This window comes from Syzygium oleosum, unplaced genomic scaffold (genome assembly GCF_021117445.2).
Source record: "Syzygium oleosum isolate NSW1041296 unplaced genomic scaffold, Sole_v2.1 Sole_v2.06, whole genome shotgun sequence".
In the NCBI taxonomy this organism is placed as follows: Eukaryota; Viridiplantae; Streptophyta; class Magnoliopsida; order Myrtales; family Myrtaceae; genus Syzygium; species Syzygium oleosum.
Window position 1 is genome coordinate 7,224,275 of NW_026607490.1, and position 27,839 is coordinate 7,252,113.

Genomic DNA, 27,839 nt, shown 5'->3' on the forward strand with positions numbered 1-27,839 from the left:
AGAGCAACACTCCCAGCCGCTGTCACTGGATAGCTACGGCCATTAGCATTATAGATACATTGTCATCGTGGAGTGGCGTGGCAAATGAAATCATCAGGATTGGGCGTCATATGATCGGTAGTGCCTGAATCAACAATCCACCCACTGCCCCCACCCTGATGAGTGTTGACAAAAATATATCCGTAGTTACCTTCAGGAGCCGAGGCAGAGATATTGGTGGAGTCTACCTGTGGAACCAATGAGAGAGGCGAGTCCCCAGTGGCCAACAACGCCTGTCCTTTACCCCCATTAACTGCAGTCTCAGTCTTTTTCTTGGCCTGCAAATCTTTCCACTAATCGGAGTACCCATGTAACTTACAGCAAGTCTCCTTGGTATGTTTTGGATTCCCACAATGGGTATATCCCCCAGTTGGTTGTAGCTTGTGCTTGGAACCTGCATTGGACCTGCCACCCAGAGATGTCAACCGTAAAGTTCTTGGTTCTGGGCTGCCGTCAAGAGACCGTGGCCCAATCCTCCTCCCTCGAGATACCATTGCAGCAGCGGATGAGGGGGCATCTGCATTGGTCAACATCACAGCTTGACGTACGTCCTCTTGCCGAACCCGTGTGTAAGCTTGTTCCACCGTAGGAAACGGTTGCGTCTGTAACACATCAGCCCTAACATTGTCAAGGCGATCATCAAGACCATCAAAAAAGGTGTAGACACGATCTTCTTGAAGAGCTGTGTTGTAGCGCTCAATGTCAGTAAGACATAACATGAGATTAGGGCGGCGAAAATCAATCTCCCGCCAAAGTCCTTGAAGGTCATTGTAGTGCTTTTCGACAAGGCCCCTGCCTATTTCAACCGAGCAACTCGGTGCTTCAAATCATACACCATCAGATAAAATTGCCAATCAACACCGAATCCATAGAATTGATCAACCATCTTTTCACTGTCAAGTCTTCGGCTTTCCACTTCCGAAACCGAGAGTCTATAGGTAAAGGCTCCGAAAGGTCTCTGTTGATGTATCCCAACTTGTCTTTGCAAGAGATATACATCTCCACCACTTATGACCATAAACCATAATTGGTTCCATCTAGTTTGATTGCAATTTGTGAGGCGGATGAATCATTGTGTGATATCGGATTTTGGGTCTGATTTTGGGTGAGGATTTGAGTCAATTTCGATGTCAGATTGTCAAGAAGTGCTTCTGTCTGATTCTGGGGAACCACTGCTCCTGTAGAAGTTTGATCTGCCATTGGTCCGTGTTTATGCAAGAATCAAGGACAGCAGCAGTAGTTCCACGTAGAGCTGATCGACACGGCAAAGAGATCTGGTCAGTGCAGCGGTTGATGTCGCAAACGAATCTCCTTTGTTGCGGATAGGTCGGTGCAGCGACGATTGTGGTCCGGCGTGTCTGCGCGGCAGCGATACAAGCTGCAGCGGGTCAGGTCTGGGTTGGAACTGCGTCGATCAAATTCGACGTAGTGTCTCATGCGATGGTCAAACCACCAAAAAATTCAAACCCTAATTTCAATATCCCCTGGAATCTTCAACAGCCTTCTTTTGTCTTTTTCCCTTTTGTTAGATTTGAGTTCTCGGGTTGTAAGGGCTTCGATTTCACCTGCAGGCAATTGGCACTCTCACCTCTCTCTCGCTCTCGCGTTGCGATTTGAGTGTGAGAGGGAGGAAGCAAGCTATGGAGGGTCTCACGACGCAGAATGGGTCTTGTCGGTAACGGAGTGGCGGTGGCAGATATGGTCAATTTTAGAGTCGCTGGATCGACTAGGCTCTGATACCTTGAAGAAACGCATGCGATTTTAGAGGAAAAATTTCTGTATTTCTATCACTCTTCAATTTACAAAACTTGTCTATGTATACCCAACAGAGGACTCAAACCCTAGGACTCTTCCTTATCAGGAGATAAAATAATCAAGAGACAAAATAGGAAGTAAATATTACATATTCCTAAATTAGCTCTAATTCATAGCTCATGTCGGATCCGGCAGGTGACTTGGACGTGGGAGCCAGGTACCCAAGCATGGCCACAGAAGACTTGTGCATGAGCACCGGGGTCCTAGGCCTAGAGGGACTTGGGATAAACAGCTTAGGACCCGGGCAAAGGCATCAGGGGCTGTGCCCAAACGCTAATGTCTACTCGTATCTTCAAAAATGATTTTTTCTTTTCAAAATACGAAATTATTTTCTTGAATTTAAGTATATATGTCCATCGACTAGGAAAAGACCTCATGAATGGACTTTCCATTGGGCTCTTTTTCGTAAGCGTTCAAACGTCGAAAAATATGAAAAATGTTTTCAGTAGTGCATTCTTCGCCAAGCAAATGGACATTTGACGTATTTTAGGTAGCATTGGTGACTTTTAATGAAAGAAAACAAGAATAGACGGAATTGGACAGCTGAGAATATAAAGGAAAGCTAACAAAATACCAGTTTTATCTACAGTGGCTTTCTTTTTTGCCCATAGTGTGGAAGTTACCTTTTCTTTATCCAGGGGTTAACACAAGGCGTTGAAATTCGAATCCTTGTTATTTCTCCACTTATTTTTGCTTAAAGTTACATCGTTAAGGATTTGACATGCTGCAAAACTCATTAGGCCTCGTCGAGGCCAATACTCATATTACACACCAGCATGGAAGGCTTTCCTTTCACCTAAATGTACCGCAACTTGAAGGTCTGCTTCGAAGAATGGAAACATAAGCCGAATTCGACAATTTAAAGGTTCTAGGAGAGCGAGACGAGTATAATGATCATCAGCTTAACTGTTGAGCCTGCAGAATCAAATCATCAGATTGAGCAGGTAGTCTAGATGGTTAAGTTATGCGATTGACACAGATCAGAAAAACAGATAAACTTAATTATAGTTCATGAACTTGCAATGGAAGAATAAATGGAACATGTTGATGGTTAATCCTGGGGTTCCTTGCTGAATTTCACGACCTGGCATATTTTCAATCCTTAACAAACGATTGTGCATGTAAAGTTTGAAACTTGTAGATAATGTCTCGTTCTTGTACAAGCAAAGCTCCAGAACAATCAGTTAGCCTAGCGATAAGCAGACTGAGTTCCAAAACTTGACAAACACTTATTATGCTCCGTCTGTTTTTTGGTTATTCATATTTCATACTTACACTATCTTTCATCCTAGAACAAAAGAATAGTTAACAACGAACAAACAAGAAAAGAACAGGTATACGTGCTAAAGTTTAGATCGAGACGCTGTTGGGAATTCCCTTGGCAGTCACTCCGCCTTCGCTGGTTGGGTAAAGCAGCATATAAGGCACCTTGACTGGCCCGACCCGGTTCCTCCACCTCTTGTCCCCGTTCATACTTGCAATCCTTTCCTCCACTTCTTCCAGCTTCTTTCCGAACCTATTGAACGCCTCCAACGGCTCATCATCCACCGTCCACTCAGGAGTGTCTCTCTGCCCAAGATACACCTCGTCGGTAGAATGCATCGACAGGATCTCTATTAGCGAAATTCCTAGAAGTGCCTGAAGCTGGGGTGTCATAGTTTTCAGGAAAGCCTTGTCAGGATTTTGCTTGAGCTCTTCAAATTCGGGAGTACCTTCTTCAGGCATATAGCGACGGCTGAGGGTGGGCCGATTTAGGAGGTACCCTGCATAAGGGTATTGCCCGAAGTTCAAGGCCGCATGGAAAGCGGACGCGACCCAGATGGTGATCGTACATGTCTCTGTTAGGTCCTTCACAGTCTGCATTTTAGGCCACCAGGGCTCGTCCTTCTTGTCGCCATGTCCCTCCTCCACGAGTTCCTTCCACCAGGATTGAAGTTCCTTGTCCTTCTGAACCGTCTCGTCGCTCTTGTAATAAAAGGAGCAGTAGTCCTCAACCCACGTCTTGATCGCGGACCAGATCTCGAGCCCATCTACCGCGTAGGGGTAGTCCTCAATCAATAGGCGGAGGCCATGCGGAGAGTTTGCATCTTTTACATTGACTCCCTCGAAGACAAGAATAGGTAGAATATTTTTGTCACACTCAGTCTGTCAGAATAATTCGAGTAAAACAAACGATAGCTAGATTGATATATATCTTGGCCCGAGCTTCGGCTATTCCATATACATTTGCGCAATCTTTGTTGGCCTTGATTTTTCTTGCTTTTTGAAGGAATTTTAAATAGAAGTCTTATGGATGATATATTTGCACAGAAAAGCGAATTTACCGCTTGATGAGGTCAGCGGGAAGTGCTTGCTCGGGGAAAATCCAGTTCTTGTAGACGGCAGACGACATCTCCATGGAATACTTTGCTGGGAAAACAGTCGTCTCCAGGATTCCACCTGCATTTATCACAATCTGCCTGCCGAATGCGTTTATGTTCATCGTGTCACGGAAATGGGGATGCAAAAGCTTGTAGATTGGGTGAAGCACGCTCAGTTGTCTATTTGTCGCAATCACAAATGGTTCAATCACCGCGTGAGTATTCAACCTGCAGTAACAATCAAGAAAATTATCAATGTGCAGGAAATAAATAGACTTTTTTCCCCTTCTTTAAACAGTTGAATGCTCCTTAGAAATCTTTACCAGTGGCTGATGAGTTGATGATAGCCTGAGTCGTTAACTGCCGCATAAGCTTTAGCCAGCTGCCAGATGGAACCTTCAACGCCTTGATCAGCCGGCATGTACACCTTGCTTATTGCGCCAAACTCGTCTCCCTCGGGATGTGGCAAGCTAAGATCTATTGCCAGCGGCTTCAGGGTACCATCATCCTTTAAGAAGAGGAGTGTTCGAGAAGCATACATTTTGGTGGTAGTCGTGTTTATCCGCCTCAGATACGGCATGATCGCGTCATGGTGATCCAATATGAACAATCTGTTCATCTTGATAGCCTGCATTTGTTATGCGTCATTTCAATTTGAATACACACGAACTTAAATGAGCTTGCGCCATCATCTTTTAAGCAAGTTTAAGTATATGGACACTCTTAGTGTTGTGGAAAGCCACGATGTGAGTTGCAATGACGGTACCTGTTCGACAGTTAATCGATTCAATTGCTTCTGAATGAGCTCTTCCCTGACTAAACTGCTTTGGTTGCCATATATTTTAGGGTCTAGCTTGCTTGCCGGAGGGAATTCCTGAAATCAATAAAAATGTTTAATCAACTAGACAACCGATGGAACTCCATTCCGCACTTCATGTTAATATTAACTGAAATAGTTTCAGCTGTAACACAAAAGATATTTTTATTTACCTCGAGAGGGCGAATCACGACAGGGTTGACTCCAGCGAGCATTTCTCTACAGAATTCTACATCGGTCCTCCAATCAGTCTTATCCTCTGCACAGCAAGATTGCTAAACGTTAGGAAAACTCGAGCCCTTAGCCTCGAACTAATCAGATGAAAAAGGCCTCAAAGATACATATCCATTACCTTTGATCACTTGAGGCATGGGGTACACGAGAAGCCCTTCCCCGTCAGTCCCGACAAGTTCCTTGATCATCTCCAGGGGAATGTTCTCCTTCAGACTCTCGAGCAAAGGGCTGGGAAGCTTGATACCGCCTTCGTAGAGCTTGAGCACGTCCTGGAAGGAGTCGAACTCATTGGGTGTGCTGTCGCATATAGACTCTAGCTCGGGCTTCAGTAATTGAGCCACGGCTTTTAGAGCGTAAGCAAGGAAGTCAGACATCTTTAAGTGGCCGAACCGTTCGTCCCTAGGAACGTCTATGTTTAGGCTCATGAGCACAGGCACCCTGCTCTCACTATTTGGATCTATCAATAACATTGTGAAAATTCAGTAAAATATACTTACAAAGGAAGCATCTTAGCCAAAAAAAAAATGAAGCCATAATAATCTCACATCAAGTTGGAGATTCATGAAATGAGTGCATTATCTAACCTGTCTTAGTCGACGGTCGACCAGTCCTTCCTCTGCGAGGATAGGGATATTCAGCAGATCCTCCTAGAACAAGGCGGGCATACTTCGGGCCCTTGTCTGGATTGCCCAAATCGTTGTAGTAAGCATAGTCGTACACCCTCTCCCACTCCTGAAGCTCTCCCGTTCCATCTCCTCTCAAGTTAACTAACTCTTCCTCTCGATACTTCATTAGAGGCGCTGGAGTTTGGCTCGGAAGATATGTCTGCAATGACATGCTATCTTAGTAGAGACAACCTAAGGAACCCTGTCCCATCATGTTTCTATTTCATGTGACAGAATAGAATACAGTCCGAAAATGAAATGCCGCGGGCCAATATAAAGTGCAATTCCTAAGCGAAATGCCCCACTTCAATGAACTCGGAAAGCCTACAAGATGCTAAAACTGGCTAAAAGAAGAGTATAACCTAGAGAATTCCTAGAAGTGAGATTCTACTACACATTAATTTTTCGGGAGGTTAGGACCGTTTGAAAAGTCACACCTTTCAGACCAATTTTCTGCATCAGCTAATTCTTTAGAACTACTATATGTAAAACAAGAATTAAGTCTTCATATATTTTTTCCTATTGAGACTCTGGAAGCAAATCATAAATTGCGACTATAGCTTAGCTTCATCAATCAAATTGTAATGATCGAACCTTGTTAGAGAAGAAGACCCGGTCCTTCTTGTACCAGTCGGCAGGGTAGACCCACGAGTTGCAGACAAAGTGGACTCGGCCCTCACCGGGCACGTCTTCGAGCGTGATCGTCTTGAGGCAGAACTGACTGTGATGGTTGTTTTGTTCGATGATCGCCCCAGGAACTCCCACTTCCTCCTCCCAATCGAAAGTGACCTTGAACGCCGAGTCCCCTGCCGTTAAGGGAGTGATGGTAGTGATCCATTCTTCCAGATATGCAGGCTTTCCCAATTTCCACTGTAAACCGTTTTCTACAAAGCGCGAAAAAGAAATAAACTATGTCAAAGCTTTCGATCTTTTCATCCCAGCGAATGAGAGTGACGTTCATCTTTAACATGGCAAAGGGTCTGAATCTGATCAATGATCAACGCAAAGTCATTTGCATTTTGTTTCCAATTTTTAGTTCATTCACATTGATATTATGTTGTTCTATGATCTTCTTGCTGTCACAAGCATGGTGCCGTTTGAACAAACAAGACCTGATCTTGTGCTAAAAACCAAAAAGAAAGAACAAGGACCCGAGCTTGTGCTCAATGAAGAGATTTTAGAAAGCTCTTCTTTGCAATACCCGGCTTAAATTTCCAATTAAAAGTAACAAATGACAGCTTATATTATTGACCAATAATCAGAAATTAACTTCAAGAACTGCCAATGTCATGCGCCATTGGTTGATTAGGTGGTGTGGTGCTAATACATGACATGAGGAAAATCACGTCATCTTTTACGATGATGTCTTTTCACTGTCGCAGTGCAACACTTGCCAAAGAGCCATTCTATGGATAACATGGACGATAAGAAAGGAGACATTTCTTTCAACTAACTCTATTTTTTTTTTCTATTTCATTCTATAGTGAAGAGACGATCAGATCTGAGCACTCTTGCATCGTCATTGATTGCGATGGCCCATCATATTCAATTCAAGCATCATCTTCAGGATGCAACGCAAACCTCACCTCCCGATCAAAACCGGATTCAACCGTTTTCCATAGATGAATGCCAACTTCACCCACGGGGAGATCTTAGCTCTGTTACCGACATGCATGGAGGAAAATCCATACGTAGTCAAGAAACATATTAATGCAAAAGAAAAAACTTTAAATGAAAGAAATACGTTCGGTCAATAAAGGGAAATTTGTTTGGTCAGTAACAATTAAAAAGAAAAAAGAAAATAGAGCACTTGAGATTAGGCTAGCGGTAATCGGTTCCAAGGTGAGCGGTTCCCACCTTAGAACCGGGAACCGCCCACTAAGGACCGATTCCAAAACTGTTGACACAAAGATATTTCGAGGAAGAAAACCACATTCCTCACTTTTCTGTATTTCTCCACATTCCTCACTTTTCTGTATTTCTTCTTCATTCGTTTACAATGACCTAGAGGCGTATATATATACAAAGAAAAGAAAGAATCTTAAAAAATATATCCTCTAAACTAGCTAACTATAATCCTTGATTCTAGCTAATTACAATCATAAATATATTTTACAGCTCATTCTCACACTCCCCCTTAAGTTGGTGCATAGATGTCGTGAATGCCCAACTTGTCAAGTGAGCTATAGAAGATCCTGCTTGATACAGCCTTCGTCAGAATATCTGCCAACTGATCTTCAGATCGAACAAATGGAAATCGAATCACTTTGGCATCCAAGTTTTGCTTGATAAAATGACGGTCCACTTCAACATGTTTGGTACGGTCATGTTGAACTGGATTATGAGAGATATCAATTGCTGCTTTGTTATCACTAAACAACTTCATCTCGGCTTTAGGAGCGAACCCAATCTCTGACATTAACTTCTTAAGCCATAGGAGCTCACACACCCCTTTGGCCATCCCTCTAAATTCAGCCTCTGCACTTGACAATGCTACTACTTTCTGTTTCTTGCTTCTCCAAGTAACTAAGTTTCCTCCCACAAAAGTGAAGTATCCTGAAGTTGATCTTCGGTCATGAACACTCCCGCCGGTCAAGGCCAAGAAATCCTTCGATTTCAAGATGACCCCTTTTAAGAACCTCAAACCGTCCCGGAGAAGACTTCAAGTAGCGAAGTATACGCAACACTGCATTCATATGATCTTCACTTGGGGCATGCATAAACTGGCTAACAATACTCACCGTATATGCAATATCAGGACGAGTATGCGATAGATAAATTAGTTTGCCAACTAACCTTTGATATCTTTCTTTATTTGTTGGCACTTGATCTGGATACTCCCCAAGTCTATGGTTCTGAACAATTGGTGTGTCTGCAGGTTTGCAGTCCAACATTCCCACCTCTGCCAATAAATCTAGCACATACTTTCTTTGTGAGAGAAATATTCTCCCTGTCGGCCTCGCTACTTCAATCCCTAGGAAGTATTTCAACCCCCCAAGATTTTTCATCTCAAATTCCTCAGAAAGTTTCTCTTGGAGCTTAGATATTTCTATCAAATCATCTCCAGTGATAATCATATCATCAACATAGATAATCAACATTGTTACCTTCCCTTGATGTCGTTTTAGAAACAATGTGTGATCTGAGTCACTTTGGGAATATCCATACCTCTTCATCGCCAAAGTGAACCGGCCAAACCATGCTCGTGAAGACTGCTTCAGACCATACAATGATCTCTCTAACTTACACACCGCCTCAGGCTGTGAGGATGAAGAATAACCTGGTGGAACATCCATATAAATCTCTTCTTCGAGATTACCGTGAAGAAATGCATTCTTGACATCATACTGGTGTAGTGGCCAGTCTAAATTAGCTGCAAGAGACAACAAGACCCGAACAGTATTAAGTTTAGCAACCAGAGAAAATGTCTCTTGATAGTCAATTCCGTAAGCTTGCGTATACCCCTTTGCTACTAGTCTTGCCTTGTACCTCTCAATCGATCCATCTGCTTTGTACTTCACAGAAAAGACCCACTTACATCCCACAGTCTTCTTTCCCTTGGGTAAATCTACTAGCTTCCAGGTCTCATTTTTTTTCAATGCAGCCATCTCCTCCTCCATTGCTTGAACCCACTTGGGATCTTTCATAGCATCCTGTACCCCTTCTGGAATACGAACTGCGGACACGTTCGATATAAATGCCTTTACTGGGCCTGACAACCTTTTGGTTGACACATAATTTGCAATAGGATATGTACATCTCTTCTCTTCAGCATCCGGCGAATATCTACTTGGAGGCTTACCTCGATTGTGTCTAGCAGGTAATTTATATCCCACAGAAGTATTAAGTTCATCAAAGATACAAGAAGGAGTAGGAGAGGTTACCTCAGGAATATTCTCAAGAGTTGAGTCGGGTACTGGAGAAGAGGGAAGCTGTTCTTCGTGATTTTGCTCCTGTAGAAGTTGGCCACCCTCAGATGATACCTCTTCTACTCCCTCAGACAATACCGTCGCCTCAGACGATGTCTTCTTCACACCCCCAGACGATGCTTTCTCCACCCCTCTAGATAATATACTACCATGCTCTTCCGCCCTTCAGACGATACTTTCTCCACCCCTCCAGATAATATACTACCAGGAAACTCCCACCAATTCGCCCTTTCTATCTGTATCTCCCCCTGAAAGGAAGAATGGGAACCCGGATAAAAGGATTCAGCTTCCACAAACGAGACATCCATAGTCACATAGGTTCGCCGGGTAGAAGGGTCATAGCAACGATATCCCTTCTGGTGTGTACCATACCCCAAGAACAGACATCGCAGTGCACAAGGATCAAGTTTCGTCCGCTGATTCTTCGGGATATGAACAAATGCAACACATCCAAACACCCAAGGATGGATGGTCAGGACTGAAGGTAAAGGCACATATGTAGACAAAGTCTGTAGTGGTGTCTGAAAGTTTAACACTTTAGACGGCATCCGATTGAGGAGATGGACAGCTATAGTCACACTATTGTCCCAAAATCTCTGAGACACATGACTTTCAATCAACAGAGCTCGAGCTGTCTCAAGGATATGTCTATTCTTTCTCTCTGCCACACCATTCTGCTGAGGTGTTTGAGAGCAGGATGACTCATGGATCACGCCATGTTGTTGAAAATACTCCTTAAGGTATTCATTCATGTACTCTCCACCATTATCACTTCTTAGAACTTTGATCTGTTCACTAAATTGGGTTTGTAACATAATATGAAAATTTCTAAATATCTTGGCTACCTCATTCTTACTTTTCATCAAGAAAAGCCATGTCATTCTAGTACAGTCGTCAACAAATATCACAAACCACCTACAACCCGAAACAGCAGTAATAGGAGATGGACCCCAAACATCTGAATGTATCAAAGAGAAAGGAGCTTCACTTTTATTCAAACTTATAGGAAAAGGAACTCTATGGCTCTTAGCCAATATACAAGTCTGACATTGCAAATCTAAATCCTTCAAATTCAAAAACAATTCAGGAAATAATCGCTTCAAATAACCAAATGACGGATGTCCCAACCGTCGATGCCAAAGCCAAATCTGTTTTTCTCTACTGATGGATGTACCGCTAGCATGATTTGCACTCCGGAACTGAAGTCATCCATATAATACAGCCCCCCTCTCTTAGTACCACGCCCAATTATCTCCTTCGTGAGAATATCCTGAAACAAACAAAAGTGGGGATACATTATAACAGCACAATTCAAATCTTCAGTAACTTGTCCTACCGAAATCAATTTGGTTGATAATGAAGGGACAAGCAAGGTGTTAGGAAGAGAAAAAAACAGGAGAAATCGCAACAACTCCAGCCCCAGTCACAGGATAGGTGTATCCATTAGCATTTGAGATACTCTCACGTCTTGGTTCTAAAGTATGAACAAAGTCATCAGGAGTAAATGTCATGTAATTAGTAGCTCCCGAATCAATAACCCAGTGATTGCAATCAATCTGATTAGAACTAACCAAAGCACTTCCATGGTTACCTCCTGACATCAAATTCTGAGGATCAACGTGAGGTATCAGTGACAGCTGAGGCTCAGCAGTCGCTAAAGAAGCTTTCCCTTTTCCTTCTGCTTGCTTTCGAGCTTTCAACTCTTTCCACCAATCTGGATACCCATGAAGCTTAAAGCACGTCTCCTTGGTATGCTTAGAATTACCACAATTTGAGCAACCTCCCCCCGGAAAAATTTTCTGGCGTATTGCCGAGCTAGGCTTTCCCCCTTCTTGCGTAACTCCTGGCTTCGCTATTTGCAACAGCGGTTGTTGATTTGCTTTGACATTCGTCCTATTCCCCCGAGATACCATGGCTGCCGAATCATGAACTCTGTCACTGTTGGTCAGCATTACAGTTTGTCTCATGTCTTCTCGACGGACACGCGCATAGGCTTCTTCAGCAGTAGGAAACGGCTGCATCTGCAAAACATCTGCTCTGACCTTGTCAAGACGGTCATCCAACCCATCAAGAAATATGTATACCCGATCTTCTTGTATAGCCATATTGTATCTTTCAATATCTTCAGGATACCGCATTGGGTTCGGACGGCGAAAATCGATTTCTCTCCACAAGCCTTGAAGATTGTTGTAGTATGCCTCAATTGGTCCTCCTCCTTGTCGCATCCGAGCAACACGCCTCTTCAAGTCATAAGCCTGAGAGGCATCCATTCCGTCAAAGAAAGTCGCTGCAACTGCATCCCAGACAGATTTCGCTGTTGGGAAGCGAATGAAATTGCCGATCAACGCCGAATCCATGGAGTTGATAAGCCATCCTTTCACAGTCGAGTCTTCTGTTTTCCACCTCCGAAAGCCAGGATCTGTAGGCAGTGGCTGAGGAAGGTCTCCATTGATATATCCCAGTTTATCTTTACCAGTGATGTACATCTCGACAACCTGAGACCATAATCCATAGTTGGCTCCATCCAATTTAATTGCAATCTGAGATGAAGCCAAATCATTTTGCGGTGTTGGTGATGGAAGAGGAGGGTGCGTCTGGTTCTGAGTGAGAATCTGAGTTAATCCGGCAGTCAGATTCTCCAAAAGAGCTTCCGTGGTCGAATTCCCCCTTGGTTCTAATGGGGAATCACCGCTCCGGTAGGGTTCTGATCCTCCATGGATCCAAAATCAATCGTGACAAAGATGAAGAAGATCGAGTAGGATGCACGCCGAACGGCGCAATAGAGAAAGCAAGCCAAAAAGCGGGACCGCCGTAATCGAGGATTCACGTACAGTACTCACAAAGAGCAAACCCTTGGCTCTGATACCATGTTAACACAAAGATATTTCGAGGAAGAAAACCACATTCCTCACTTTTCTGTATTTCTTCTTCATTCGTTTACAATGACCTAGAGGCGTATATATATACAAAGAAAAGAAAGAATCTTAAAAAATATATCCTCTAAACTAGCTAACTATAATCCTTGATTCTAGCTAATTACAATCATAAATATATTTTACAGCTCATTCTCACAGAAACTAGAAACCGCCCGTTGGTTCCATGGATCCACCCGGGAACCGGACCGTCGGTCCGGTCCGGTTCTTGGGTGAGTCCATGGAACCGGTCCACAATCACTATAAAGGAATTGTGTTTTGGCTCCAAAAGTTATCCACTTTCATAATTAATAAAAATCCTGAGCAGGTGTTTGTCTTGAAACCGCTCTCTCGTGTTCTCGTGGAGCCGAAGATTTCCGATGCCGGAACCACTACTTCAAGGAGAATGTCCAGCAACTTCAAGGAGAATGATCATCAGTTACTAATTCATATGGCAGAAAGTTGGCCTCTGAATGCAACTGATGGCTTTCAAAGGCAAAGAGCTTTGCCCAAAATTTTTCTTCCATCCAAAAACATATTAGAAAGTTTATAAATTCTCAAGAAAACTAAAGTCAGCCAACCGGCCAAAGCACGCCAACTACATAGTACCTCGTTGTATATATATACCGGTCCAATCCAAGTAGGCGGTCTCACACCTAGAACCGGACCAGTACTCATCGGTTCCAATAACTTGGATCGGACCGATCCTTATGGAAACCGCCGGTTCTGGGCCGGTTAGGTCCAGTTCCGGGTGGTTCTCGTTTCTTTTGCACCCACCTAGATTAGGCTATTGACGGGAGGAGACCGTTGACTATTTGACATATTTTGGTTATTATCAACATGTGATAGATTTAGTCGATGAGAACAGAGTTTGGTCAATTATGAACAAAATTATCAACAACTTGACGAATCGACAGCTTGAAGGAATCGACAATCTCGGATGCAACCATCAATGTAGTGGAATGAAGCAACCGTCAAAATAATAGAGTCGAAAAAACTATCAAGGTAATGAAGACTACGTAACCGTCAATGTAACCATTTGTATCATCTGTTTGTAACCGCCCTTTGTGACCTACGTTGATAACCATCGATTGTAGGCTTTAAATAGCCACATCGTACTCATTGGAGACCCCCGCACAAATTAGACAAATTTACTATCTTTCAATATCTTTATTTTCCTGCATTGTACTTTTAATTTTCAATCTCGTGGAATCGATTAAATTCCGGCGTGTTTTTTAGTTGTAGCTTTCAAATCTGCATCGTCGATTAAATTCCGACGTAATATCTTTGTGTTCTCAAACTTTGTCATCGATTAAATTTCTGCATAGTTTGCTTGCGTATAGTTCTGTTGTAAAGTATGTATTTTTCACGCCTTGTCGTTGATTAAATACCAGCCCGGTTTATGTTTATACAGTCTTGCTAAAATTTAAGTTGTTGATTTCCTTATTACCGAGATATTTCTTGTTTAGATTCACCACAGAATCTGTCTCCTTCAATTAAAAACCGAAGAATAACTTCTAGTGAAAAGTATTTCGTTGCGAAAAAAATTTCGGTGAAATAGACTGTTTGTTTAAGAATAGGAGAGAGGGTGCGTTTTTGGTGGGCTTGACCATTTTCGACCGACTTCTTGCTCGGAAGTGAAAAACAATATTAGATGATAAAGATTAACAACTATCCTATGTAGGGGTGTCAAAACCGAACCATATACCCGAACCAAAACACGAAACGACCTGAACCGGCCCGAAATTTTCGGCATTTTTGGTTCGGGTCTCACTATGTTCGGGTAGACGGTAATAATATGGGTATTGTAACATGTTTCGGTTCGGTTCGTCACCCGAACCAAACCGAAACACGCTACTTTATCAAAACTGAGTTGAAACCCTAGATAAGTAGATATTAATTCACGTTACTCTCTTTCTCGTGGAACGATTCGTCTCCTTCCACAAGCCCATCGTCTCCTACCTTCACCACTCCCTCAATTGAGGCCATCTCAATCTCCCCCTTGGTTGCCGGCGTAATCAAAATTACTCCCACTTCCTTCTCCTTCTTGAAGACGCTCAACATCCATCGGTAATGGCAACCATGACTTCGGGAGTGTTGTTAGGAAACACTTGCTCTCTCCATTTTCGCAAGACCCAGTTCAATCAAACCACCTTTGTGCCTTTGAAGACCAAAGCTTCGTCCAAGATTGGATTCATCGCTTCTCAGCTAAGTGGGCTCAGTGTCTCCTATATGATTCTCATCGTTTCGCTAGACCTGTTGCCCCTCCAACGCCGGCCGTACAACCCATTGCTTATATGTCCCTTTTTTATCTTTTTTTTAGAGAAAATTCCAAATAATGGCATAAAATGAATCTTGTCTCAAATAAGGACCTGAAGTGACCAAAATGTCTCAAATAAGGGCTTGAAGTGACTAAATCGTCTCAAATAAAGATTGTGACCGGCCGGTGACTATTCCGGCCATCGAAGAAGGGGTATTTTAGTCAAAAAAAATTTAAGTACACTTTTTTACTTTCTTTTTCTTTTTCTTTTCCTTTCTTTTTTTTTCTTTTTCCGTCTTCTCTCCCTCGGCCATCGCCGACGACCTCCGCCGACCTAAGGCGAGGGCCGCCCTCACCAGCATCGTGCGAGAGCCGCCCTCGCCTGGGCTAGCGAGGGCAACCCAAGGCCTTGCCAGCCCAGGGGAGGGCAAGGGTGGCCCTTGCCTGGGCTGGTGAGGGCGATCCTCACCAGGCCTCGCCAATTCGGACGAGGGTCGCCTTCACCTGGGCGGGCAAGAGCTGCCCTCGCCTGTGTAGAGCGAGGGCGGCCCTCGCTAGAGTCTGGCAACCTTCGCCGGCGGCGAAGGAAAGAGGGAAAAGAAAAAGAAAAGAAAAAAGGAAAAGGAAAAAAGAAAGAAAAAAAGGGAAAAAAAATTAAATGTAAAGGACGAAAATGCCCTTCAGTCAGCAAAGTGAGGCCCTTTTTTTAGACTAATATAGCCACTTCGGACTCTTATTTGAAGCAAGGTCCGCTTCGGGCCCTTGTTTGAGACAATGTCCACTTCGGGACCTTATTTGAGAAAACGATGGTACTTCAGGTCCTTATTTGGAATTTTTCCTTTTTTTATCTAGTTTTCTAGGTTTTTGTTCTTGTCATTGCTTTTTTGTTCGATCATGATGGTCATGATGTGCTTTCGTTCCTAGTCGATGCTTAGGGTAATTTTGGGATCGATTTCTGTTTTTTTATGTCTTTTGGGGATTTGGAAGCTATTTCAATTACTGCTCTCTGGCTCTTTTCATGTTTGATTGCTTCGTGCGACTTACATTGCCATTCGCAGTGATAAAGGTAAAGAATAACTTTTGAAGAAGAACTAATCTACTTGTTCGCCATGCTTAAAGATACTTCAAGTTTGTAAAGCCACACATGGGTTATCAATATGACGACAAGATACAGAGGAGGAAAAAAAAAAAACTGAAAACCTGACCCGGACCTATTCGACCCGACATGGGTTTTCGAGTCATACGCGTTTCGGGTCGGGTAAGCGAGAACAAGCGCCTCCTATGGTTTCGGGTCGAGTCGGGTAGCATGGAAACCCGACCCGACCCATTGACAACCCTAATCCTACTGCTATGGGACAGGAAGACTTTACTTTTGTTGATTTTTTTTAATTTGGACTGGATTGAGGAGAACAATTCATAATGCCGATTTAATTTCATCCACTTCTTCCAAAACATGAAAAAAGATGGACACATATTTTTCTTGAGCTTACTAACGTTGCTTGAATATAATATATATCTTGAGCTTACAAATGTTGCTTGAATATAATATATATCTATGTATATATTGTATGTTAATTAAAAATAAGACTAAAGTTTTTACCAAAGGAGGAGAGAGAATAAGTAAAAGCGCCAGATCAAAAACTCGGGCCCTCCTTCCGACCAAAAGAAAAACTCGGGCCCTCCTTCCGACCAAAAGAAAAACTCGGGCCCTCCTTCCGACCAAAAGAAAAACTCGGGCCCAAATGGTGAACGTTAAGACCAAGTCAAAATATTTAACGTAGTTTGAACGTTCTACTTTTTCGGTTCGGTTTTTATTTCCTTCTCGGATTATTAATTTCAGAAATTAATGTAGTTTTGTTTTATTTAGAAAATAGAAGTTTGATTAAAAAATTCTCTCATATATAAGAGAATCCAACCCAGAAGGTAAACACATTGATGCCAATACTGAAGCTACGGAGAGCTCAATGGTCCAACGTTATGAATATGAAGAATTTGTCAAAAAATAATGTGCATAGTAGAGTCATCCCATCGACAAACATACGGAAATTAAGTTTGACCAATCATAATTTAGATAACGAAAAATTCTAATCTTTCGTAAGTCCATCAAGATTCCACAAGTTCTCTAAAATTGCACAAAAAAGATCAACTCCAGAAGATAATTTCAGTATGGAATTTGACAAATTAGGTTCATTGGATCGCATGCGTGGTCAAATTCCGAATCTTGCATGCGATGCAAGAATATCGTGCCACAGAACCAAAAAGCTTATTCAAATTGCACAGCTATACTCTTGTCAATGACACGCCGCAAGTAAAGCAGAGATGCACATGTTACGCTTTCTTGAAATCAAAACAAGAAGTTGCTTTCTTTCTTATAATAGAACGCCGAAACACGAGCTATTCACTTAAACATCCGAGCTATGTGGAATACTTACCATTTTTATCTTTTCTTTTGTGTGGAAGAAGATTAGAATTTTTCTTATCATGATGACGAACAGTTTAATTTGTTGCCATTCATCAGATTTTGTCAACAGAAATGCACAGCACTGTATAGTACCAAGAAAAGCCATTGAAGAACTTGTTTTAGAAGGGGACGACAAGAAGATAGCGTGGAAGAGGCTCATGACTCACCGGGATCGCTGTGGACGGCGCTCACGAGTTGCAAGGAGACCTTCTGACCCAACAGCTCGTGGCCGCGGTCGAGGACCGACGCATTGAAGTCGTTGAAGTCCAAGACGTTCTTCTTCATCAGCACCACGGCCCCCTTGACCTTCTTGGACCCGCCCTCCTCGCGGCCGCAGAAGGCTTGCAGTATCCCAAGAAACACCTTTTCCATTCCGGAGAATTGATTGGACCTTTTTTGCGAAGTTGATAGGATGAAAGGAAGAGAAGGATGAGCAATGAAAAGAATGAAGAAGGGTGTGTGTTGTGGAGGTACTTACAAGGAAAAGTTCTAACCCTACGACATCACTAGAAGCTTCGCTTTTTCACTGGAGACTTGGAATTTCTTTCCTTTTCCCTCTGGACGACTCATTGCCTCATTGGCCGACTTTGACCCTTATTATTTGGAGGTCATACTTAATAGGAAATATTTGATTTGTAAAGCAAAAAAAGTTAGTTTGTATCTTTGAAACTAAGTTTTCTCATTCGATTGCATGATTAGTATATTGGGCACTCGTTAAATAATATTTTTAATAGATTTTTCCTCTAGTCTTTTTTAAATGAGGAGGGAAATTGCGTTGCTTTTGGTTGAATTAATAGACGTAATCTTGAGGAGATGGCACGCTACTCCAGGCGCTGATGACCATGCACGATACAGATGAGCCCAGGCTTTGAAGTTCATTATTTAACTAATGCAAAAAAAAAAAAAGGAAGAGTACGACCATCAAGATTTCACGATCTAATGATCGCTACCAAAGACCCGTTTAGAAGAGACGACCCGCAAAGTCTGGGTGATGATGATTATGGGACTAATGAAGTGATTAGCACGCGGCTTTGAATCTGGTGGCATGCCGTAATCCTTGGTTGAGATCATCCGAAACGACCTAGCGGGACCCGAACCTACGTTTCTTGGAAGACCCGTCTGATGGGGAGCTGAGCATTGGATCCAGAGGAAGAGGGAGAGAGAGGGGATGACAAAAGGCTTGAAAGCTCGACAAATCGTACCAATGTCACTTTCGGTACAGTTACATTTATCTTCCATCTCGAGATACAGAGATACTTTGATGGTGGTGATGTATTTTCTAACTAAATGCATCCCTTTGAATGATAGCAAATTAGACAATTCGGTGATAGCATGATATAATATCACATGTCGAGTGAGCTTATCATGAATTTCAATGTCGTCTCGTATAAATCTCTCAAGATTCTTACATTTAACTTATTTTTTTGAGGAAAAAGAAGAAAAAAAAAAGAGAGATAAATTACCAAATCATCGCTTCCATGTATTCCTTTCATCTACGTAGTTATTTCATTTATTTTCTTCACCTAAGTCTTTATTTCCTCTTTGGGTGCACTTCTGATACCACTTAAACAAAATTTAATTAAGCTACATCTAACGTTGTCGTAGTCATTTCCAATCTTTCCTTATATGAGATCGGATAGGATAATTCTTATTCGCCAACATTAGACAACCCTCAAATGAATAAAGTGGTACTAAATAGAGCCGTCTAATTGATGCAGTTTTCTGCTTTTGGTGTTTGTTTTGAAATCAAACTTAGGAATAAAAATAGTATGAGTGTCATAACTTTCATACGACGCTCACTTGAGTGTCATAAATTTTTTTTTTCGCTCACTTAGTTGTTACATCGGTATAAAAATCACTTATTTGAGCGTCATTTCCGACAAATCGTCCTACGTAGATTTTTTACTTAATTTTTCATTCCGACATAGAATTTGTAAAAATAAATGGAAGTCCAATGTGGAAATTTTCGTCCAACATGTAAATATACAAACGTTGTCGTTTCTCTCTCTCTTTAACATAAACGACCATGTTTTCAGTCGCTCTCTCTTCCCCAGCACTTTTTCTCTAAAACTCGTACGCCCAAATTGCAAATTAGGGCTTCTCAAGTGAGCTCTTCCTCAACACTTTGTCTCTAAAAAACCCCAGATCAAACGCCCAAATTGCAAATTAGGGCTTCTCAAGTGAGCTCTTCCTCAACACTTTGTCTCCGAAAAACCCCAGATCAAGCTCTCTCTCTCTCTCTCTCTCTCTCTCTCTCTCTCTCTCTCTCTCTCTCTCTCTCTCTCTCTCTCTCTAAGAAATTAGGGCTTCTCGAGTGAGCTCTTGCTTGTCATTCTCTCTCACTGGACTGAGACTAAAAAAAGGGACAGCCTAGAGGCAAAAATTAGGGCTTCTCGCACGACAAATCTTGGTCAACAGAGAGTACAGGTTAGTGATGTGTTGTGTTTTGTAAAGTACATTTATTGTTTTGTGTCTACTAATCGATAAAATGAGCGATTGCTTGTTCAAGTTTGTGTTGTTAACAGAGTGTGAAGGCGCGGATAAAGGCGGTATCTTGAAAGGCAAAAATTAGGGTTTGGTGCCATGGTGTAAAGATAAGTGATTTATTTTATTTGATGAGATGCTTTGTCGTTTTGCGTCTACTGACTGACGCCTCATATTACAGTTTATTATTGTGGGGACTGATTACTGAAGCTGTTGTCTATTTGTGTTGTGGTCCCTATTACATAATTTATTTTTTATTTTTTTTGTCTGTAGTGTTAACATGGGTGATACCACTGCACCCCATTACTATCTGCTATGATGCAGAGTTTGTTATTGGCGAAGAGTGGGAAGATGTAGGTTGTCATACAAATACTCTTGTGGAACAGCTGCGACCCTGCGATTCAAAATTAGGAAATTACATAATAAAGTGCCTGGTAAGAGTTTTAAGGATGGTTTGAGATATTTATATGATGATAATGGTGTGAGAGATCTTGTTTACCATTATCTTCATGGTTATTATGCTTGTGTGTACGTTGAATATCATGGTGATGAAGATAAGGAAACGGTATTTTTCACGACCTGTCATTTTTCCTTGGGGTTAAACTTATGTATAGTTCATGAGCTTGCTGAATTTCACAACCTGGCATTTTTCCAATCCATAAACAATCGATTGTGCGTGTAAAGTTTGAAACTTGTAGATAATGTCTCATTCTTGTACCAGCAAAGCTCCAGAACAATCAGTTAGCCTAGCAATAAGCAGACTGAGTTCCAAAACTTGACAAACACTTATTATGCTCTGTTTGTTTCGTGGTTATTCATATTTCATACTGACGCTATCTTTCATCCTAGAACAAAAGAATAGCAAACAACGAACAAACAAGAAAAGAGCAGGTATACGTGCTAAAGTTTAGATCGAGACGCTGTTGGGAATTCCCTTGGCAGTCACTCCGCCTTCGCTGGTCGGGTAAAGCAGCATATAAGGCACCTCGACTGGCCCGACCCGGTTCTTCCACCTCTTGTCCCCATTCATGCTGATAATCCTTTCCTCAACTTCTGCCAGCTTCTTCCTGAACCTCTCGAACGCCTCTAACGGCTCAGCATCTGCCGTCCACTCGGGAGTGTCACTCTGCCCAAGATACACCTCATCGGTAGAGTGCATCGACAGGATCTCTATAGTTGAAATTACTAGAAGTGTCTGAAGCTGGGGTGTTATAGTTTTCAGGAAAGCCTTGTCAGGATTTTGCTTGAGCTCTTCGAATTCAGGAGTACCTTCCTCGAGCATAAAGCGACGACTGAGGGTGGGCCGATTCGGGAGGTACCCTGCATAAGGGTATTGCCCGAAGTTCACGGCCGCATGGAGAGCGGATGCGATCCAGATGGCGATCGTACATGTCTCTTTTAGGTCCTTCACAGTCTGCATTTTAGGCCACCAGGGCTCATCCTTCTTGTCGCCATGTCCCTCCTCCACGAGTTCCTTCCACCAGGATTGGAGTTCCTTGTCCTTCTGAACCGTCTCGTCACTCTTGTAATAAAAGGAGCAGTAGTCCTCAACCCACGTCTTGATCGCCGACCAGATCTCGAGCCCATCTACCGCGTAGGGGTAGTCCTCAATCAATAGGCGGAGGCCATGCGGGGAGTTTGCATCTTCTATAGCGACTCCCCTGAAGACAAGAAAAGGTAAATATTTTTTTCACACTCAGTCTATCAGAATAATTCAAGTAAAACAAACGATAGCTATATTGATATGTATCTCGGCCCCAGCCTCAGCTATTCCAAGTACATTTACGCAATATTTGTCGGCCTTGATTTTTCTTGCTTTTTGAAGGAAATTTAAATAGAAGTCTTATGGATGATTTATCTGTATAGAACAGCGATTTTACCGCTTGATCAGGTCAGCGGGAAGGGCTTGCTCAGGGAAAATCCAGTTCTTGTAGACAGCGGAAGACATCTCCATGGAATACTTTGCTGGGAAAAAAGTCGCCTCCAGGATTCCACCCGCATTGATCAAAACCTGCCTGGCAAATGCGTTTATGTTCATTGTGTCGCGGAAATGGGGATGCAAAAGCTTGTGGATTGGGTGAAGCACGCTCAGCTGTCTATTTGTTGCAATCACAAATGGTTCAATCGCCGCGTGAGTATTCAACCTGCAGTAAGAATCAAGAAAATTAATCAATATGGAGGAAATAAATAGACTTTTTTCCCCTTCTTTCTATAGTTGAATGCTCCTTAGAAATCCTTACCAGTGGCTGATGAGTTGATGATAGCCTGAGTCGTTAACTGCCACATAAGCTTTAGCCAGCTGCCAGATGGAACCTTCGACGCCTTGATCAGCCGGTGTGTACACCTTGCTTATTGCGCCAAACTCGTCTCCCTCGGGATGTGGCAAGCTAAGCTCTATTGCCAACGGCTTCAGGGTACTGTCATCCTTCAAGAAGAGGAGTGTTCGAGAAGCATACGTCTTGGTGTTAGTTGTGTTTATCCGCCTCAGATACGGCATGATTGCGTCATGGTGATCCAATATGAACAATTTGTTCATCTTGATAGCCTGCATTTGTTATGCGTCATTTCAATTTGAATACACACGAACTTAAATGAGCTTGCCATCATCTTTTAAGCAAGTTTGAGTATATGGACACTCTTAGTGATGTGGAAAGCCACGATGTGAGCTGCAATGACGGTACCTGTTCGACAGTTAATCCATTCAATTGCTTCTGAATGAGATCTTCCCTAATTGAACTGCTCTGGTTGCCATATATTTTAGGGTCTAGCGTGCTTGCCGGAGGGAATTCCTGAAATCAATAAAAATATTTAATCAACTAGACAACCGATGGAACTCCATTCCGCACTTCATGTTAATATTAACTGAAATAGTCTCAGCTGTAACACAAAAGATATTTTTATTTACCTCGAGACGGCGAATCACCACAGGGTTGACTCCAGCGAGCATTTCTCTATAGAATTCTACATCGGTCCTCCAGGCAGTCTTATCCTCTGCGCAGCATGATTGCTAAACGTTAGGAAAACTTGAGCCCTTAGCCTCCAACTAATCAGATGAAAAAGGCCTCAAAGATATATATCCATTACCTTTGATCACTTGAGGCATGGGGTACTCGAGAAGCCCTTCCCCGTCGGTCCGGACAAGTTCCTTGATCATCTCCAGGGGAATGTTCTCCTTCAGACTCTCGAGCAAAGGGCTGGGAAGCTTGATACCGCCTTCGTAGAGCTTGAGCACGTCCTGGAAGGAGTCGAACTCATTGGGTGTGCTGTCGCATATAGACTCTAGCTCGGGCTTCAGTAATTGAGCCACGGCTTTTAGAGAGTAAGCAAGGAAGTCAGACATCTTTATGTGGCCAAACCGTTCGTCCCTAGGAACGTATATGTTTAGGCTCATGAGCATAGGCACCCTGCTCTCACTATTCGGATCTATCAATAACATTGTGAAAATTCAGTAAAATATACTTACAAAGGAAGCATCTTAGTCAAAAAAAAAAATGAAGCCATAACAATCTCACATCGAGTTGGAGATTCAATGAAATGAGCGCATTATCTAACCTGCCTTAGTCGGCGGTCGACCGGTCCTTCCTCTGCGAGGATAGGGATATTCAGCAGATCCTCCTAGAACAGGGCGGGCATACTTCGGGCCCTTGTCTGGATTGCCCAAATCGTTGTAGTAAGCATAGTCGTACACCCTCTCCCACTCCTGAAGCTCTCCCGTTCCGTCTCCTCTCAAGCTAATTAACTCTTCCTCTCGGTACTTCGTTAGAGGCGCGGGAGTTTGGCTCGGAAGATATGTCTGCAATAACATGCTATCGTATTAGAGACAGCCTAAGGAACCCTGTCCAATCATATTACTAGTTCATCAGACAGAATAGAATACAGTCCGAAAGTGAAATGCCTTGAGCCAATATAAAGTGCAATTCCTAAGCGAAATGCCCCACGGAAAGCTCACGAGATGCTAAAACTGGCTAAAAGTAGAGTATAACCTAGAGAAATCCTAGAAGTGAGATTCTACTACACATTATCTTTTCGGGAGGCTAGGACCGTTTGAAAAGTCACTACCTTCTGACCAATTTTCTGCATCAGCTAATTCTTTACAACTACTATATGTAAAACAAGAATTAAGTCTTCATACTTTTTATTTTTTTCCTATTGAGACTCTGGAAGCAAATCATAAATCGCGACTATAGCTTAGCTTCATCAATCAAATTATCGTGATCGAACCTTGTTAGAGAAGAAGACCCGGTCCTTCTTGTACCGGTCAGCAGGGTAGACCCACGAGTTGCATACGAAGTGGACTTGGCCCTCGCCGGGCACATCTTCAAGCAAGATCGTCTTGAGGTAGAACTGACTGTGATGGTTGTTTTGTACGACGATTGCCCCAGGAACTCCCACTTCCTCCTCCCAATCGAAAGTGACCTTGAACGCTGAGTCCCCTGCCGTTAAGGGAGTGATGGTAGTGATCCATTCTTCCAGATACGCAGGCTTTCCCAATTTCCCCTGCAAACCGTTTTCTAAAAAGCACCAAAACAAAATAAAAAATGTCAATGCTTTCGATCGTTTCATCCGGGCGAATGAGAATGACATTCATCTTTAAAATGGCAAAGGGTCTGAATCCGATCGATGATCAACGCAAAGTCAATCGTGTTTTGTTTTCCAAATTTTAGTTCGTTCACACTGATATTATGTTGTTCTATAATCTTCTTGCTGTCACAAGCATGGTGCAGTTTCAACAAACAAGACCTGATCTTGTGCTCAAAACCCAAAAGGAAAGAATAAGGACCCGAGCTTGTGCTCAATGAAGTGATTTCAGAAAGCCCATCTTTGCAAATACCCGGCACAAATTTCCAATTAAAAGTGACAAATGACAGCTTATAGTATTGGCCAATAACCAGGGATTAACTTCAAGAACTGCCAATGTCATGCACCATTGGTTGATCAGGTGGTGTGGTGCTGGTACATGACATGAGGAAAATCACCTTATCTACTTCATTATACAGTGAAGAAGACGATCAGATCTGAGCACTCCTGCATCGTCACTGATGACGATGTCCCATCATATTCAATTCGCGCATCATCTTCCTGATGCAAACGCGAACCTAACCTCTCGACCAAAACCCGATTCAACCATTTTCACAGACGAATGCCAACTTTAACCGACGATGAGATCTTAGCTCTGTTAGACTGTTACCGACATGCATGGAGAGAAAAACCACACGTAGTCATGCAAACAAAAAATACCTTAAATACAAGAAACATTTTCTGTCAATAATGGGAAATTTGTTTGGTCAGAAACAGCGAAAAAGAAGATGGAGAACTTGAGATTTGCGCCTTTGGTGGGTTTGACCATTTTCGACCTACTTCTGCCTCGGAACTGAAAACAGCGTTACACGATAAAGATTGAAGAATATCTATCCTACGGCTATGGGACGGGACATGGATCGGAGAGAGAGAAACGTAAAGCGATAGCTTTTTTTCTTAATCAAAAAGTACTAAAAAAAAGATAAAAAATAAAGCGTGAGTGGAAAATTCAAAATAGTCCAAAACATATAGGAAGAAGACTTTGCTTTTGTCGATTTTTTGAATTTGCACTGGATTGAGGAAAACAATTCATAATTCCGATTTAATTTCATCCGATTCTTCCAAGACATGAAAAAAGATGGACGCATATTTACTTGAATATATATATATATATTTATTGTGTGTTAATTAAAAATAAGACCAAGGTTTTTTTAAAATAGAGGAGGAAAGAGAATAAGTAACAGCGCCCGATGCAGGTGCTAAAATAAGACCCAATCAACTTGGGACCACATGGTCAAACCTTAAAACCAAGTCAAGATATTTAACCTAGTTCGGGCGGCCGGTGGGAGGCTTCGCGAAGAAAATCGTCGCTCCGTCCGCCCTCGCCGACGAAACCCTAGCCTTGAGGCAGGGCCTGCTGTTCATGAAAAGTCAGAGGGAAGCTTCGCCCAGCGTACTGAACGAAGGAAGCGTACTGATAGAACGAAGAAATCTAGTGAAGATTGAGTCAGACTGTACTTTGCTGGAGAGATACATCACGGGTCGGGCTGAAACTCCATGGGCCATCCAAACATTAATCAAAGATTGAACAAACCTCTTGGACTGCTTAGAGGGTGTCTCAGTAACTTCTTGTTCGAGAGAAGAAAACCGGGCTGACGATTGGGTAGCAAAAGCCCACCGGAACGATTCATTACTTATGAACTGGCTGTCTACTATCCCCATTTCTCTATTTTCGTTGTTATGTAATGACATGGGACCATGCTAAGGTAAACTTACTTTTTAGTAATGAGAGAAGTATTTATCGACCAAAAAAAAAATGTTCTAGATTTTCGGTTTGGTTTTTTTATTTCCTTCTCGGATCAATAATTTTCAGAAATTAATGTAGTTCTGTTTTATTTAGAAAATAAAAGTTTGATTTAAAAGTTCTCTCACATATGAGAGAATCCAACCCATAGTGTAAACACATTGATGCCAATACTGAACCTACTGGGAGCTCAATGGTCGAACTAGATGAATATGCAGAATTTGTCGAAAAATAATGTGTGCATAGTAGAGTTATCCTATCGACAAATATGCCGAAATTTAAGTTTGACCAATCACAATTCAGATAACGAAAAATTATAATCTTTTGTAAGTTCATCAAGATTCCACATGTTCTCTAAAGATTGCACAGAAAAGATAACACTTCGGAAGATAATTTCAGTACGGAATCTCGTGTGCAGTGCGAGAACATCGTGCCACAGAACCAAAAAGCTCCCACAAATATGTGCTATGTTCTTGTCGACAACACGCCGTAGGTAAAGCGAAGACGCGCATGTTACGCTTTCTTGAAATCTAAGCAAGAAGCTGCTTTCTTTTCCTATAATAGAACACGCGGAAACGCGAGCGACCCACTTCGACATCCGAGGTATGTTGAATACTTGTCATTATTATCTTTTCTTTTGTGGGGAAGAAGATCGCTTATCGTGATGACGAAGAGTTTAAATTTTTGCCATTCATCAGATTTTGTGGACAGAAATGCACAGCACAGTGTAGTACCATGAAAGGTCACCGAAAGAACTTGTTTTCGAAAGGGACGACAAGAACATTGTGTAGAAGAGGGTCATGACTGACTCACCGGGGTCGCCATAGACGGCGCTCACGAGTTGCAGAGAGACCTTCTGACCCAACAGCTCGTGGATGCTATCGAGGACCGACGCATTGAAGTCATTGAAGTCGAGGACGTTCTTCTTCATCAGCACCACGGTCCCCCTGACCTTCTTGGACCCGCCCGCCTTGTCGCCGCCATCGAGGGCGTGCAGTATCCCGTGAAACACCTTATCCATTCCGAAGAATTTATGAAACCTTTCTTGCGAAGTCGATGGGATGAAAGGAAGAGAAGGATCGGTAATGAAAAGGATGAAGAAGGGGGTGCGTTGCGATGGAGGTATTTATAAAGGAAAAGTTCGACCCTATGGCATCACCAAGAAGCTTCGCTCGTCTACGGGAGACTTGGAATTTCTTTCCTTTTTTACCTTGTTCCTTTTTTCCACGGTCTTAAAGACGTATTTTCATGTATACTTAATAGGAAATATTTGATTTGTAAAGCAAAAGAAGTGGATCAGTCCCTTGAAAACCTAACTTTCCTCATTTGATTGCAAGATTGGTTATCTTAGGTAGTAAGGATGAGTATGATCTGAGTTGGCAGGTTCTACCTTGGAACTAGGAATCATCCATTAAAGATCAATTCCGAAAAATTGGAATCGAGAATCGCCCATTGGTTCCATAAATCTACTCGGGAACCGGATCACCTCCCTATAAAATTACATTCATCAATCAATACCATAGTGAACCTAGTTTCTATGT

General features: G+C 42.4%; 2 protein-coding genes and 1 long non-coding RNA gene across 3 annotated transcripts in view; 1 reads left to right on the plus strand and 2 right to left on the minus strand.

Annotated features, from left to right (window-relative positions):
• LOC115667210 (probable linoleate 9S-lipoxygenase 5) overlaps positions 1-18,034 on the minus strand; it is a 41,738-nt gene extending 23,704 nt beyond the window's left edge. The window contains exons 1-2 of the mRNA XM_056312251.1: positions 17,992-18,034; positions 17,856-17,883 (exon numbers count right to left, since the gene is read on the minus strand). Of these exons, the coding sequence (XP_056168226.1) occupies positions 17,856-17,883; positions 17,992-17,996 (33 nt within the window). The 5' untranslated portion in view covers positions 17,997-18,034. The remainder of the gene's footprint in view (positions 1-17,855; positions 17,884-17,991) is intronic.
• A 2,621-nt stretch (positions 18,035-20,655) lies between these two features.
• On the minus strand, positions 20,656-27,491 carry LOC130138378 (probable linoleate 9S-lipoxygenase 5). Its single transcript, XM_056312252.1, has 9 exons — positions 27,112-27,491; positions 24,198-24,487; positions 23,529-23,769; positions 23,061-23,399; positions 22,882-22,967; positions 22,658-22,765; positions 22,217-22,521; positions 21,857-22,120; positions 20,656-21,637 (listed from the first exon to the last, which is right to left on the minus strand). Exons 1-9 carry the CDS (start codon positions 27,317-27,319, stop codon positions 20,884-20,886), a joined length of 2,595 nt encoding a protein of 864 aa, XP_056168227.1. The 5' UTR covers positions 27,320-27,491; the 3' UTR covers positions 20,656-20,883.
• Positions 26,762-27,634, plus strand: LOC130138381 (uncharacterized). Its single transcript, XR_008816783.1, has 2 exons — positions 26,762-26,901; positions 26,997-27,634. It is a non-coding gene; the product is annotated as an uncharacterized LOC130138381 (long non-coding RNA).
• Positions 27,635-27,839: the final 205 nt, after the last annotated feature.

Coding starts and splice junctions, on each gene's coding strand:
- LOC130138378 (XM_056312252.1), bottom strand. CDS start 27,319: ATGGATAAGGTGTTTCACGGGATACTGCACGCCCTCGATGGCGGCGAC. Junction 23,770..24,197: donor GGGTCTTCTTCTCTAACAAG/GTTCGATCACGA, acceptor ATGTTATTGCAG/ACATATCTTCCGAGCCAAAC. Junction 22,968..23,060: donor CATGCCTCAAGTGATCAAAG/GTAATGGATATA, acceptor CATGCTGCGCAG/AGGATAAGACTGCCTGGAGG.